Below are 16,798 nucleotides of genomic sequence, written 5' to 3' on the forward strand. Positions count from 1 at the left end.
TTGAAACACAAAATATTTATAATAAATGATGATAAATGATCATTCTCAGCAGTCTGTGAATTAGCCACATGAGAAAACCACACATGATCATATTAAATTGCCCTAATGTGGTACACCTAGGCCTAAGCTCCAGTGGGTATGGCTCTTCCCCAAACTAATGAATGTCAGTGAAACTATGGGAAGGCCAAAGTTGGATAGTCCTGTGATCAAAATTGGATGTGGATTTAATGTGTTGCCCTCACATTGAAGCCTAATAAAAACCTACTACAGAAGTATGAAAAGGAAAAAAAAATATCCCACATTAGGGCAATCCACTTATCCTATAATTTATTAGGCCTATGTGATATGATTGCCACGGTGCCCATATGTAGGCCTATCCAAATGCTAATTTCAGATATGACTTTTATTTTGACACAATTAAAGAAATTGTTAACACTTATATATTTATATAACCTATATAAATATACATATTATATCTCTGTGTATGCTATTATATTGATATATATATATTGAGTTTTATAATGTATAATATAGGCCTAATTCTCTTCACTCCAGCGGACGAATTCAGAGTTTTTTTTTAGTCCATGCTGACCCGGAAGAACTTCTCCCAGCTTCAAACCAAACACTTCAAAGTAGTCTGGTTTTAGGCTCTTCTCCCTTCGGTGTACGTTAGCTGAAGTTTGCTGTAGTCTAATGAAGCGAAAAGAAACCTAGTAACATTGGCGCATAACCATTGTATATCTCCGCTAATGTCACCATAATGTAGTCGTCCATTTTAGGCTACTGCAGGACAGTTGTACAGGATATCTCAAAAATTGACCGCATGTCATTCAAAACATAGCCAGCATGGGGACGTTAGGTAGGTCAGTGATCATCGTTTGTTAATCTTCACAAATTTTGATGGCACGCTGAAATGTTTACGATGACGCTGACATTTTACTCACTCAGATCGTAGCCCAACAGGAAGGGAACGATCAGAGGTTTAACCAACATGTTTGCGAGAAGTCTTAGCTGACATAAGATTCAAAACACAAGTTGTTTTGGATTGTAAACGCAGAATGGTCACATTAGTGTGACATATTTTTTCTAATCTTGAGCAATTCGTCTTTTCATTGTCGACACGACAGTAAAAGGAGTTTAACTACCCTCCTTAAAAGTTACGAACGTTCTGGTTCCGAGAAGTGTCATAGCGAGATAGCTGGGTGGCTACAGATCCTCGACTGTTAGGGCAATGGGTGCCCTGCGTTTATTTACCGGCATAATGGGCAGGATCAGTACTTTTAGATCCTACCAAATCGTCCTCCTCCTCGCAGCTGCCTTGGCAGTTGTTGCATTCTATTATTTCGGTTCAGAGAGACAGAATTTCTCCAGCACGACCAAGCGCATCAAACAGACCCAGGCAAGCCACAACGCCAATCGCAACGATGCTGACCTGTCGCTGGACACCAGGTTGTTGCACGCCGAGGAAAAAGCGGGGGCTGCTGGGGAAGGCGAGGAAGGTAGGGCGAGGAGGACGCACAGCCAGCCCGAGGAGATGCAGCGTTACCATGCGCTAATGATGTTCACCAAGGTGGACAAGAACAGGGGCCTTCAGGCCAAATTCCAGGTGGCGATGCGTTCAATGGCCAAACACGGGCGCTTTCTGGAAGAGGAGGTACTCGTGCTTCACTTTGTGAGTGATGAGGCGAGCCAGGAGCTGGGCAAGCAGTTGCTCCCTGAGCTGCTTCTGGATGCCTCCTTCAAGTATGAGGTGAGTAGATCCAGTCTGATCCAAATAGGTTTATTCACACAAACACATACTGGTGCAATTTCAGTTGTCTGTTGTCTTTTTCCTTTGCTCAATATTGTCTTTTGTCTTTCTGTGGCCAGGGCACTTGAAAAAGAGATAACAATCTCAATGTGTTCTTTTTCCCTGGTTAAATAAAGGTAAAATAAAAATGAAATAAAATAAAACTTTTCATTATGTTTTAGATGGCAGTGCTGTTTAGAAAGTCACTGTACAGTCGCCATTAAACTCAGTGTCTATCAGGATTAATCTTTGACTTTAGAAGGTCCTGACAACATTCGAGACTAGGGAAATATTCCATATTTCCATATATCCACTGAAACCATGATCCCTGTAGGCTACATGGACAGACCACACAGTCTGTTTCACCCTTCATCCCACTTGATCTATATACCTCTACACTGTAGGTTCACATTGGTCCACTTTCTGTAGATTCACATGGCTGTATGCTGATGTTGTCTGTCTATAAAATGGTAAACTAAGCATTTCAGTGCTCTAGATAATCTGTGACAAATATGGAAAGATGTGCACACTTTCGTACTCTACAGTATAACATAAAGTTGTCTATTTATTAGACTATTATTTTCTTTTGCTCTAATTTCATTTCACTCTGCCATAAATTGATACGATAGCAATATGGTTTTGTTATTGGCAGAGGTCAAGAAAGTTGTATCAGTCTTGGATATGGGAAGGGTAGGCCTAGTCCTAATCAACACACGGGGGCAGTATTGGCCTTTGCAACATCTTTCTGTCTGCTCCTCTTGCTCATACCCTCATAAGCACAGGGTTTGTTTCACCATGGCCGCTCAGCTGTGCAAAGAATGCCATGATGCTGTAGAGTAGTTGTCAATTAAGATGCCATGAATGGTAGAATTAGAACACATTGGCTTTCAGTTTGGACAGGTATCTCAGGAATGTGTCCACAACCCAGAATGTTCTTCTATTCTTCTGCAGTGATCTCAGTGCTCTTTGATATATGCCTAACCATTTGCCTATGGACAGAAATAACCTAGAGCACAATTCTGGAATGTTTTCTCAACATAAATTTTAGATTCTCGTGCCACATTGGGCCCCTGTCCATGGCTGCCATCTTTGCTTGAGCTCGGGCTGATCCCTAGCTCAGGCCTGGATCTATGGGGCAGTTTGTGTGGATTAGCAAAGGTGGCAAGGAGCCAGAGAGGCAGATTACCGACCCATATAATCCAGCCCTTTCATACCCGTGCACCCCCCCCCCCCCGATCAGCAGACACACTCTATAGGAAGAGTGTGGAGCTGACAGTGACATCCTGTTTGATGTAATCCACTCCAAGCGTGCCACCATGTGTTGCCAATGCATTTTGATTAATCCCACTTTTATTTCATAGTCCACAGTCCTGGGGTTGTTTTAAGATGGATACACTAACAGGATGATTGTTTACCAGTAGACATTGGATAAAACAAGCATTTGTTTGTTTTCAGCAGTCCATATGAGTTGTAATATAGTGGTAGTGACAACAGGTCAGGATGGAAATTGGTGACCTAAAAACCAGCAGTCAGATCCCATGCATTTATTAGGGAGAGATGCATATCCACAGTGAGCATAATTTGCAAGCATGTGGGCGGTAACTTGCTCTTATGTGCTCTGTTATAGGTTATGCATTTTAGCTTTTTGATTTCGTTTCCACTGCTCTTGGAGATATTTACCATTGTTTGCAGTAGGATGACATTTTCATTTCACATATACCCCACGCATTGTTGATGAGTTCAAACTTCAGGCTTCAGATTTGGCATCTTTTCTGATTTAACTCAACAGGATATTTTAGTCCAAAGTTACAGGCTGCATTTTATTCCAATTCTAAAAAAACAAAAACAAATATCACATCTTGAATGGAGCATTCCCAAAGTAATCCTGTTCTGTACAGGTTGGACATTTGTGTATAATTCCTATTTTAGTTCACTGAACCTAGACCTAGAACTACTCCTTATGTTTTGAACTTTAATGAATTACAGTCTTTGACATTATTTTTGCAGTGGTTGAGTTTGCATGCAGTAAAACATGGAGTACCAGGATTAAAACCCACCCTTCCCTGGAACCTATCTGGGTTACAGGTGGTGGGTTAAAAGCTTAGAACTGGTTTGGCTTGATATTACTCTCTTGGGTTGATTGTTCATCCCAGCAGCTGTTTTGCTTTCTACCTACAACATGTTACATTTCTATAGCGCTTTTCTCAACACTCAAAGTGCTTCACAGTGAAGGGGGAACTTCACTAACCACCACCAATGTGTAGCACCCACCTGTGTGATGCATGGCAGCCATTGTGCAGCAGAACGCTCACCACGCACCAGCTTGAAGTGGAGAGTGAGGGAGTGAGCCAATTACACTGGGGGATGATTAGGGGGCCAGATTGAATGAGCCAGGTTGGGAATTTAGCCAGGACACTAGGGAACACCTATCGTAGGGAACCCACGATAAGTGTCATGGGATCTTTATTGACCAGAACCTCTGTTTGATGTCTCATCCGAAGGACGGTATCTCCTGCAGTACAGTGTCCCCATCACTGCACTGGGGCATTAATGTGATCGATTTTTTTGGCCAGAGGGAAGAGTGCTATCTAATGGCCACTCACCAACACCAACCTAGTTTTTTTCAAGGAGTTCTCCCATCCAAGTACTAACCAAGCCCACACCTGCTTCAGTAATTCAGCAAAGACAGGGTATCCGTTGGTCTGGCTGCTGGCCAAAGCCTAGTATGGCAGGCTAATAGGCCTTTTGGAATTGTAGAGGTGGGCCACCTCTATGTTGTAAACACCCAGCCACCCACCCCTAACCCCCCCCACGCCCCCCACAACTGCTCCTCTCCCTCTCATCTATTCCATGTCAGTAGGAGCCAAGGTGCCCAGCTGCTCAGGAAAAAGGAATCCTTGCTTAACTTTGGCTTCCTCTTCATGCACCACCTCAGATTGGTTGTGGCAGCCTAACTTCAGATGACACATGGTCTCTAGGGAGAGTGATGGAAGGGATTTATGCAGATGAAGGCAGAGGGTTTTACTGTGCATTCAAACTGTCATGGTTTAAAGGTATATTTTATATTCACAGTATATTTGTGTCTCTACAAGGAATTTGAGAAGCTGTATCTTGGATTCTTTTTCCTTTTTATGGACACAAAGTTCTCAGGTTCTTTTCAGTCATGAGTCAACAACAATGGACGCATTGGTAACTATATATGAAGCTGTTAAGTACAGATTCAAACTGGCCTTTATTGTGGCTCTCAGGAGGGATTCAGGCAGTCATTGCCTAGCCTATTATGATGTTATTAGTGACACACTGTGCATAAGTCAATCATTCCACAAGGAGTAGAAGTTCTTGCTTTCTGAGAGTTCACCATATTAAATAATGAATCTGCTATAAAACTTTCATTTATGACCCCCCCCCCCCCCCCACTCTCACCCTTCTTGGTACTCTTTGGAGAATTTGATGCAGACACCTAACTGTTCACAGTGTTCCTAGGCTGTACCCAGAAAGGAAGCTGGCTTTTATTTGAATAATCTCCTCTAGCTCTAGTATTTATTATTTCCCAGTACTCTGTGTAAACGGATCTTCGCATATCACATATTTAGTAGAAGCTTAACCCTCCCATTCACCCTGCGTTCCATTAGTGAAGTTGGTAGATCCGACAGTCGCCATTCGATAGAAGCTTTTACTGATGTTCCCCTGGCTGGCAGTCAGAGACCTGTTCTTACTGGGGTTTCTCTGGGCCTAAACTGACTGCATCCTGAGGCTGCTCACCACCACTTTCTCACTGAGTGTCACTTCAGATTAACTCACATTCATGGCTGCGCAGGGCACTCCAAATCAAGGTGGAGGGCATAACTAAAGAGGGAAACTTGGACATCCTTGCCCCCTCTCCTTGAGAGACATGAAGCAGCTGTCGCTATAGCTATAGCTTGAATTATGTCGCTATAGCTACAGCTTGAATTTCCCCTTGAGGATCAATAAAGTATCTATCTATCTATCTATCTATCTATCTAGCTACTGTTTTCATGTGGTCGTTTTTTATTCTAAGCCCCCCACCCCTTTTTTCATTCAAAGCCACAATATTTTTTCCTCTAAATATACAGCAGTGTCATCTCTACAGTGCCATCAGTTATTTATTTATTTATTTATTTATTGCTATAACCATTATTTTTTGTTGCCAACCAAATGTCCAACGGCAATGTTATGGCAGTGCCACAAAGGTAGCCTAAGGTATCTACGTAGTGTTTGCCACTGTCCACTCTCACCTACATGTTCAGTAGCTGTTCTTGCAGGTGGATGACAAACATTGGTTTCTTTGTTAAATTTGAAGTCAACATGTACTTAAACTCATTTTTGTTGGCCAATAAATTAATTATTTATGATTGCTGTTTAGATCTTGCACCATGTGGATCACGGAAAATAAACTTGGATGATTTTTTCTTTGTCAGGTCAGATTTCTATATCTGTATGGCAGACATTACATTATTTGCATAAATTGAATGGTTGTATGGTGCTAACAGTTTCTCTTTTTGGACCTACTGAAATAAATAAGCATAGATTAGCCTTTTTCCCCTGATCTGTTGGGAATAGAGGTTCTGTGTGATGGAGGTGCCACTGTTGAGCATGACCATGTTTGTATTAAATAATTTAAGTAATGTTTTTAAAGCCCATATGCACGGATATCCCCATACTGGCCTAATCCCAATTTTGAATTTTGCACAGCAGCGTTTTTCGAAGCTTTTTTGTGGGGGAAGGGGCTGGTAATCTGAGACACACTTGAACATATTTGTTTCCTCTGGAATAAAAGATTTAATGGGAATCTGTGGTTACTCTATCTCCAATCCTCTTTCTCTAATCTGGTGAGGGATCTACATTATCTGATGGGTACTCCTGCTTCATGGGCAAATCCCTGTGCTGGAGCTTGGGATTAGGGTTTAAGGGCCCATGGAGTGATTGAGAGTGTCTCTACAGTAAATGAAAGCAGGGTGTAATATAATTGGTGTTTTCAACTGTTATTCACAACCTCTTTGTTCCAGAGAATAGTTTGTCATTATCATCACACTCTCTTCAGATGCTCTGTAACATTGTGATGATTTCAGTGAGTTTTGTTAAATCGCTGTTGCCTGGGAGGGGGGGGGGGGGATTCATATTAATATTAGAAATATTAAAGATTAATTCAATTGGGATGTGTATGTTGTATTTATGAACTCTGTTGTTTGGAGCTTGTTGTGTGGTCGTGTATACTATCTGTACCATTCTGCCACAGATGGTTTATGATAGTGAGTCATCACAAAATGGTGGAATGTCACTTGCAAAGGGGAGCATACTGGTATTTAGGTAGTGTCAGAAATGTCAAGATATCATCAGCAGACGGCAATGATGTCAGTACGATACATTCACTTTTTTTTTTTTTTTTTCAGTCCATGCATTCAATCCCTAACCCTTTGTAATCAAATTGAAAGGGCAATGAAAATTCACACCTCTACCTCTGTTTCAAATAGTGGAGCAGTTTAGTGGGTCATCTACTGTACTTTAACGAAAATTGTTCTAATTGTAACTGAAAGCTTTATGTGGCAGTTCTCACTTCTCAACCACATAGCCTATATAATGATATAGTGTAGAAATGGATCTGTAATGGCAAACCTTCCTATGTCAAATTGTACCTGTTTTATGTAAATGTTATTTTATTATTTTATTATTAACATTTTCTGTATTTTTAATTTTCCCTTCCTCCTTTATAATGTTATGTATGTTATGTTATTATTTGCTTTATTTTGTTTTATTTTTTTTATACTATATCTCTTGTTATTCCATTGTTACTGTGTAATCTCGGCTTCACTGAAAACTACCCTCAATGAACCTCCGAGAATAAATAAAGATTGAATGAATGAATGAATGAATAAATAAATCTACTACTATAAATATAGTGTATGTAGTGTATGAATCTACTAGTCTATACATGTCCTGTCAAGGTAATTTGAGTGTATGGATGTGTCCTTTTGAATATTTCTTATTTCCCAAGAAATCAGATTTCTCAGAAAGCAGATAAGTTTCACATGGAGCACATTACATGTACATGATGATGTCTTGTGTCGTTTTAACCCACTTAACCTTGATGCTAGCTCAACAGAAATGATCCTATTATTTATATTCTGTCATTGATAGAGAAGGATTGTAGTGAATCTGTAAATAGGTCAACTTTGTGTTAAGATGGTCCTCATAGTCACACATTAACAATGAAAACAAAACACTCAGTGGGTTGGTTTGAAAAGCTAGCATATATTTTCTGTGTTTTCTTAAAGTGATTTTGTTATAATTGTGATGGTCCCTGTCTATAGCTTCTCTTTTGTTGATGTGCCCTAAAGAAAGCTAAAGCTTTGGTGAACTCTTTATCAGTCGACAGCTATAGCATCACTGATTTGTCTCCATGGATATTGCAGGTGGCTTTCCACAATGTGGCTGCCCTAACAGAGAGGCTCTTCCCCATTGTGGAGGCCATGCAGAAGCACTTCAGTGCTGGCTCTGGGGCCTACTACAGCGACTCCATCTTCTTCCTGTCAGTCGCCATGCATCGCATCATGCCAGCTGGTGAGGGGGCGATTCTGTTTTCTTCTGAATAACCTAAGGCACTCTTTTATACACTTTTATACAGCATTTGCATAGTCAAAAACCAGCACATTGAGCATTGTAAATGAAAAACTGTGTGTGTGTGTGTACTTGTATTTGAACTGAAGTGGAAGTTTCTTGAAAAAGTTTTTCAAATCTTCTTACATCTGTGTTCATCTTTATGATTTTCTTACCTGTCTCTTTCTCTCTGTATCTATGAATATTGTCATCTGTCTATTTATGACTGATCAGTCTTAATTTGTTCATTAAACAACCACATAGTTTGTACATCAGGGGACAGCACACAGTGCAAAAACCCAAGATAACTAGCTATAGCTCATCTCATTTGTGGGCCCTTTGAGAGTAATCCTGTTAAATTGGACAAGGTCCCTCAATTACATTTGGATTGTCCTAGTAGAATGCTAGATTTGTGCTGCTTAAACAATGCCACAACATTGAGCCTTTTTACACCAAAGTACTCAGTGGATCTGTGCTTTAACTGACCGAAAATTCTAAGTGCGTGCGTGCATGCGTCACAGTATGCGCAGTATGGGTACAGCAGTGTGTGTGTGTGATAGCTGGGAGAGCACTGCCAGGGCTGGCTTGAGGCAGTGAGCAGTGCTTGCCCTGTTTTTGCCTCTGCTGCTGCTGTGTCGTCCTGCGCGCTCCACCTTGCTCTCCCCCATGACCGCTCCTCCAGCTGCACCAGGCCACTGTCTGCGAGCCCCTTTCACACCCAGCCAGACAGTGCTGTCAGAGCAGGGGTGGTGTAAGAGTCGAGTTGGTTAAAGTTGATCAAGCTTCTCTGCAGCTCCCCCTGTCCCGATGCTGAAGCCTGTAGAACCAACAGGCAAGGTTTGAGGTTATAGAACAAAAAAAAAAAGAGTGTGAAAGCGATTTGATTGTTGGATGAAAGCCTACGACTTTCTTTGATTTTTTTTTCTTCCTTCCCTGGTGACTTGCATTCACCCTTAAGGTCAGATATGATCACAGTGTGAATTACACCATAGTTGCACCACAATAATGTGCCGTTTGGTTCGATCTTTTCCACTTCTGCTTATCAACAGTGACATGTGTAATGTTTTCCGTTTTGCTTTTTTGTGCTAATGTATGATCAGTATAGCGTAGGAGTTTGAGTTTGAGTTTGAGTTATGAGTCGAATTGGAAACAAATAGGTGTGGGAGGAGTGAGAATAGGTGGAGTTCTTGTAGGTACAAACATCATAGACGAACTGTGGAGTGGAAAGACTAAGACAGATTTGCTACAGAGATAATTTCATCCTGGCATATCTAACTGAATTTCTCTTGGCGGTGTGTTTTTGTTAATGTTTGTTGTGGTTTTGACATCCTCTTGTGAACTGGCTACCAGTTTGTAGACTTGTATTTCCTTCAGGATGTTTTTAGAAAAACTGTGTGCTGTTACAAGGCATCGTGTGCCATTTGTGCTCTGTTTCCTGTCAACCCATTTCTGCCATTCAAAGAAAAAAGACCAGCTGACAGACCAGCCCAGGAGGTGCAGAGAAGTCAGGGAAAGTTTATTTCCGACTAGACAAAACACTCTGACCAGGGAAGGCATCTTCTGTCATGTGGAGACTGTAATTAAAGTCAAGAAACATTCTCCAATACCCTTTTATGTCTGCCCCAAATGTCTATATTATGTTTGCCTTCAGCTTCAACACCAAATAAACAACAAACAGGTTGTTTGAACTAATTCTATATTTTAAAGAAATCGTCCCAACCAATAGTATGAACTGGAATCACAGCCCCCCCCCCCCCCTCCTCCCCAACCTCCCCTCCTTGCTAGGTGATAGATGTCTGTGGTTGACTTCCCAGTTTGTTTTCAGTTGTTACAAAAGCCAAAACTGACATGATTCTGAAAGTTTGCTGTGGTCTGCGTTTTACTTGGTTGGAGATCTGGGCCAGAGCAACTCCATTCAGTTTAATACAACTAACAAGTGGTGAGTCTTTTGTAAAGGGAGCACTCAGAGCCATGGGAGTCCCAGGGCCTTTGAAGGAGAAGTGTGTGTTTGTGTGTGTGTGTGTGTGTGTGAGAGAGAGAGAGAGAGAGAGAGAGGGAGGAAAAGAAAGGGAGAGAGCGAAAAAGGCAGAGAAAAGGACAGCAATGCTCTCAGACATCTAATAGCTTACTGTCAACACAAAGTGCTTGGGACCATTACAACCAAGAAATAGGTTTACACCCCCCATACTGGAAATATGTTTTACATATTTATAGGCCACCCATCATTTGGCAATGGGTAATGTATTCATCAACCCACAACACACACTTAAACTCTGTCATCTCAGTCTGATCGATATCTACTCTGTCGAACCCAAACTACCACATAAGGTGTGAAACAAGGTCAGAAGGTTTAATGACTGCATGTCTCGGCTTGGCGCTTTGTGAGTGAAGTGAGGAGCTGATGTCTGCCTTCCAGAGCAGTTGTTTGCAGACGGAGCCAGTGGCACTCAAATCCACATTGAACAGATGGCCTGCAGTGGCCAAAGCTCGGAACACTCCGGAAACTAATGGGCAAGGCTTCATGGCAGCCCCGTTTCTGCCAGGAACCTTTTTAATTCAAGGTTGAAAAGAAAATGGTCATTGTGTTTATTCGAGGTAGAGGAGAATCTCACTTTGTCTTTCTGGAATTTTCTCTCGACAGGAGATTGGAATCCTCTATTATTCATTTGTGTAAAAATTGTACGTAGGTGGGACACCCTGCCCATTTATATGCAAATCCTGGACTATCACAAATATTTGACTTCATGTTCTCTTTTTCACTGCCTGTACATATATCTACAGTATGTTCTGTGACTTGTAGACATCAGGATAAAAGAAAGCTGGTTCTCATTATGCCAATGCTACAGTTGTCAACGCACTCAACTGGAGGGGGGGTTACTTTCAACATAGCACTTCCCACTCCCCATGGTCCGTGATCAGCATAGCCATAGGTGTTTAGCGGCCCCAAAACAGCCCTCAGGCCTTCAAAAGGCCAACATTTCCCCCTCCCAGAGGCCTTCGAGGAATCCCTGTAGCCTTTCCCCGTATGGCCCAGAGGGGTCCTGTCTGCTCGCATTAGTATCCCCTTATCCCCCGCCAGGCTTGTTCCAGCGATCGAAGCCTCTGTGGCGGCTCAGTCAATAAGAGCCTGGACTGAGACTGCATTACGGTGTGGAGGCCCAGTGCTGAGTGACGTGTTTGGCTGTGGAGCATCTTGGGAAAGCCTACTTCTCTCACTCCTGGAGCTGACTTGTTTGGACACTCGAGGGGTCAGGGGTGGGGGTTGGGGAAGAGTGTTAACTGATGAGCCAAAAACAAACAAACACAAATCTCTGAAAAAAATGAAAAGTTCAAAGATTGGAATGGGCGATCTTAGTTTAGGTGATTATAAGGTACTGTCTGTGGGTAAATTAATTTAATTCTAAATCCATTTGTTCCAGTGTTCCAAAATGGCAAACACGTCTCATTTCATTGAGACCATAAATACTGAATAGACAGTTTAAATGTCTTTTTCAGGAGGTTTTAATGCTGTGTGGGGTGTGCCATACAGAATACCTCCCTCAATAATGATAAAGAAGTTTGCTTTGATTCACAGACAGTTTGCCACTATTTTGCATGCTAAAAAATATGTACATTAAAATAAATTGTCATGATGTATGGTCTTATGAAGATAAGATAAACACCTTTCATTCCAAACAAATGCTTTCACGGCATGTCCTCGCTAACCATGCTGCCCAAAGCCAGAGGTTATCATGTTGACAAGCTGCTTTAAGAATGTGCAGTACTTAAATGACCCTGAAACACTTGTCTCTGCATCCAATTCCATGTATATTTTCATGTAAAAGAACATGCCAACCAGCCCACCCACCAGTTAAATGATGCCAGTACTGCCTGTCTGTTGGCTCTTTGTGATTTTAACCTAGCTGGACGGTGGTTGTAGGTTCATCCAGTTCCTGAGATAGGCACGGTGCCATCTTTATTTTCTCACAGGTCTTCTCACAGATCTTCCAAGAAATTGGGGCCAATAGCTTTTCCCTTTAGGCAATTTGAATATCACCTTGTTGTGGGCTTCACATGGTAGAAGCAGTAACTTTCTTGATCTGCGTTCAGGAAACAGTGGGCCCTCTGTTGTTAAAGGCATTGTGGACTCTGCCTGTGGTAAAACATGGCAAGGAAGGCGCCTCTGGTCCTGTGACCTACATTCTGGCTGCTCTCATCTCAACTTCCCCACAGACCTGATGAATCTTAACAAGCACTGCTCGAGTTGAAGGAACATAAAGTTTAGCAAATCAATACATGATCAGAGTAACTGAAGTCTGTGTGCATACCATGATCGCTTGGTCCTGGAACACCATGAGATTGCCACTGATGGTGCAATATTAAAACTTTTTAATATTGCAGCATTTATGTCATAGATATTGAGTGCTCTGTAATACTATGCTGGATATGTATAATTGAATATCATAGACAAAACCAGAACCATCTGAATTCTCAAAACAATACTGCCTGGGAAAGATTTTTTTTTATCTAATGCATCTGACCATATAAGGAAAGGAAAGCACTGCAAAACTTGCCACATCATCAATTTGGAGTACCTGCTTAGGTGCTGAGATTTACAAAACACAAACTGTGTTTACACTACAGGAAAGTGTAGTTTTTTCCAAATGAGGTTGTACAAAAAAAACTGTATGCTAATGCTAATGGCATGTGAGCTATATTCCTATATTATGTGTATATATATATATATATATATATATATATATATATATAAGAAGAAATAGTCAATTTACTATATATGTCTTCTCATAAAGCTTCCGGAGAATGCTCTAAAAGAGCAAACATAAGCCACAGTATTAAGGACATGATGATGTTGACCTACTTTCATTTCCACCTGTTAAGTAAGACTTGTTTTTATACTCTTTTTCTCTCCAAAGCGAGAATACAGTAGAGCAGGATACAGCTCATACAGATGGGAACCATGGGAACCATCTAGGACCAGCAAAGCCTCTGGGCTCGTTCAACACATTCACATTTAATACTTAATCTATTCAGTTTTGATGTTTTATTAATGCCAAGACATGAATCAGTGACTTTGTTCTCTCTTTTTTTCTTAACCTGGTGGTTCTAGGAAGTCATTGTGCTTTTGCCACAGACGATGGGAAGCTAGTTAGCGGAAGTGGTCCTTCAGTCACCATACCCTCTCTGCAGTCTTGTAGCCTGAAATTCAGAGCACCCCTCTGTTGTATGTTATCTTAGCCTCAGCACTCTGTACTGTTGGCTTTGTGGGGCAAAGACAAATATTTTTTGTTGAAGAATTCAACAGTGTTGGAAATTACTAATTTGAAACTCCTGAATCTTGTAATGCTTGTAAAGCTTGTAATGGAAATGCTTAGAACAAATCGTGTTCAAATATGAAAAGTGCAGATTGAAATGTTGATATTTTATCATCATCTCATATCACTTGGTCATCAGTTTAAATAAATCAAAACATAATTTTGAGATTTTTTTAATGGGGCAAATTGAAGCAACGATCCTCAGTCAAGATCTAAAAAAATGCTCTAATGTTCTAATCCTATTTCTTGAAGCTCTAATGTTCAAATCCTATGACGTCAAGTGAGTTTGCTTTAAATGTACAGTGTGGATTTTGCCTCCACCCAAAAGCAATCACAAGGGAAGTCACAGACATGACAGTGTACTGTAAACAGAAAACTGTTTCGGGGTGACTAGTCTTTAACCGAGCTTATGTGCTATCTGTATGCTCTAGCTGTTCAACACATTCACATTTAATACTTCATCTATTCCGTTTTGATGTTTTATTAATGCCAAGACATGAATCAGTGGCTTTGTTACTGACAGTCAGGCTTCAACCAGCTAAGCCAAGGGTACCTTCATGATTACTCTTAAGATCTCCAAAAAGTAATTTTCCTCTACTTGAGCACTCCTGTGTGAGCAGTACATTGAGCAGCAGGCTCATTACCACAGGAGTGTGCTGCATGCCCTCATTAAGGACCTGCCACAAACCATGTTGTGGAGTGGGTGGGTGGGGGTATATGTCTCTCTCTTTTTTACCTGGTGGTTCTAGGAAGTCATTAGTCCCTTTGGCACTGGAGGGATTCTTACAGTTCCTAGAACATAACATTCCTAGAACCCTTTTTTTCTCGTGTTTGGACTGGACCAATTTGGGCATTATTAAGTTCCTCTGACCGCAGTTCCTATAACTCTTTCAGCTCCTACCTCAGGGCAGGGTATTTTCCCTTTTCTCGCATAGGAACCCTTAGTGACCTAGGTCTACGTGATTGGTCTAACTCATAAGCCAAACCCACTGTCAAACCGCTCAGTCTTTAAAAATCATAAATGGGTGTTCAAATATGAGAAGTGCGGATTGAAATGTTGTAATAATATTTTATCATCATCTCATATCGCTCGGTCATCAGTTTAAATAAATCAAAACAAAATTTTGAGATCCTCAGTCAAGGTCATTAGGACATGCCACAAACCATGTTGTGGAGTGGGTGGGTGGGGGTATAAAGTATGTCTCTATTTTTTTTTTTTTTTTTTACCCTGTGGTTCTAGGAAGTCATTAGTCCCTTTCGCACCGGAGGGATTTTTTACAGTTCCTAGAACATAACATTACCCTTTTTAGAACCCTTTCTTTTGGGGCAAATTGAAGCAACGATCCTCAGTCAAGATCTGAAAATGCCAAGCGTCATTGAAGCTCCAATGTTTAAATCCTATGACGTCAAATGAGTTTGCTTTAAATGTACAGTGTGGATTTTGCCTTTTGAAAAGCAGTCACAGGGGAAGTGACCGACATAACAGTGTACTGTAAACAGAAAACAGTTTCGGGGTGACTGGTCTTTAACCCAGCTCATGTGCTATCTGTATGCTCTAGCCGTTGTCTTTTATCTTTGACTGTGAAACTCATGTAATAGCATTGTGCGGGGGACTTCCTTGTTTTTAATGGGGCTGGGGAAGAGAGGCGATTGACACTCTGCGGGTTTAGTTGATTTCCGGGCGCCTGTTTGGACAGACATCAGTCCGAAATCCTCCCGAGGCGAAATGCTGCGGTCTCGCCTGTGCTTGTGTCAGGTCAGTCCTCATTGTTCTAGGTTCAACAAGCTTAGTTTGTGCTGTGTGTTTTCCTTTCCAAGTCAACAGCATTGTCTGAATGGTCAGACGTCACAATGGCTGTACTCGGGAGAGGGCTTTGAGTGCTTAGTTTTACCCAAGACCGGTGATTTGGACTTAGACGCTCTTGATTATAGGCCCTTGGAGGGTCAGTTGACATCACCAAACAGCCTTGTAATCATATTTCGCTGTTTGATGCTGGTGACCCCAAGATCTGGATCTGGTAGTTTTGCCTCGAGAAATAAACTTAAACTTTATAAATAGCATTCGTTGAGTTAGCAGAGAATTTCCCCCTGAGGGTGGCGTCATTGGCTCTTAAACTTGCCTCGCAGTGCTCCCTAATTGATACATTGACCTAAATCATAAAGATAATAAATGTTAATTTATTGTTTATTTTCTGTTAATAAAACCCCCTTAGTTTTGTATGGTAATTGTTTTCATCACAATACATGTGTGAAATAACTTCTACTTAGATCTGATTATCAGCATTTCTTGTCTTGAGTGACGGCCAAATCAAACTTCCTTCTCTTGTTTTTCTCTTAACAGATATGAAGCATATTGTCCAGCTGGATTTGGACCTGAAATATCGATGTAATATCAGAGACCTCTTCCAGGAGTTCAACCAGTTCCAACCTGAAGCTGTTATTGGAATTGCCCGGGAAATGCAGCCTGTGTACAGGTAAAAAGAAAAGACATTTGGAAACTTTTACACTAAGTGAAGTATGAATTAATGATTATCCCAAAAAGTAATTTAAGGTGTTCTTTGAATTGCATTCATTTGAATCCATGTGTAGGTTATAATATGTTTGGATATCTACAGTTCTACGCAATGCTTAAAAATGCTGCAAGACATAGTTTTTGTTACACTGGCATAAGACCAGAAAAATGTGACGATGACCTGGAGTCCTAAAGGGCTGAAAGCTGACTTTCAGTACATGTACACACACACACACACGCAGACACACACATTTTGCACGTCGTTGTAACAGTTGGATACGACAGCACATGTGATGTGCACTAGCTCTCTATGTATTAGGATAAACCTAAAAGCAAAAGGCATGTCAGCACTGCATAGCACTAATAGTTCAGAATAGATTTCCTCTTTCCTGAGATTCTCTTTCCAGTGGATAGGTGAGGATTTATTTGAAAAACTGTCTTTTACATTGAAATAAATAGTATTCCAGTCCCTGTATCCCCATGACTTGACAAGTGTAGAATGGACTTAATGGTAAATAACAAATGTGTATAATGAGAAATAGTCAATTTACTATATATCTCTTCTCATAA

The 16,798-nt window shown here is 41.1% G+C and overlaps 1 protein-coding gene across 1 annotated transcript in view; it reads left to right on the plus strand.

Annotated features, from left to right (window-relative positions):
- Positions 1 to 565: 565 nt before the first annotated feature.
- The window catches only part of xxylt1 (xyloside xylosyltransferase 1), a 39,867-nt gene continuing 23,634 nt past the window's right edge, over positions 566 to 16,798 (plus strand). The window contains exons 1-3 of the mRNA XM_042056786.1: positions 566 to 1,750; positions 8,221 to 8,368; positions 16,058 to 16,190. Of these exons, the coding sequence (XP_041912720.1) occupies positions 1,232 to 1,750; positions 8,221 to 8,368; positions 16,058 to 16,190 (800 nt within the window). The 5' untranslated portion in view covers positions 566 to 1,231. The remainder of the gene's footprint in view (positions 1,751 to 8,220; positions 8,369 to 16,057; positions 16,191 to 16,798) is intronic.

This window comes from Alosa sapidissima, chromosome 12, assembly GCF_018492685.1.
Source record: "Alosa sapidissima isolate fAloSap1 chromosome 12, fAloSap1.pri, whole genome shotgun sequence".
Taxonomy (NCBI): domain Eukaryota; kingdom Metazoa; phylum Chordata; class Actinopteri; order Clupeiformes; family Clupeidae; genus Alosa; species Alosa sapidissima.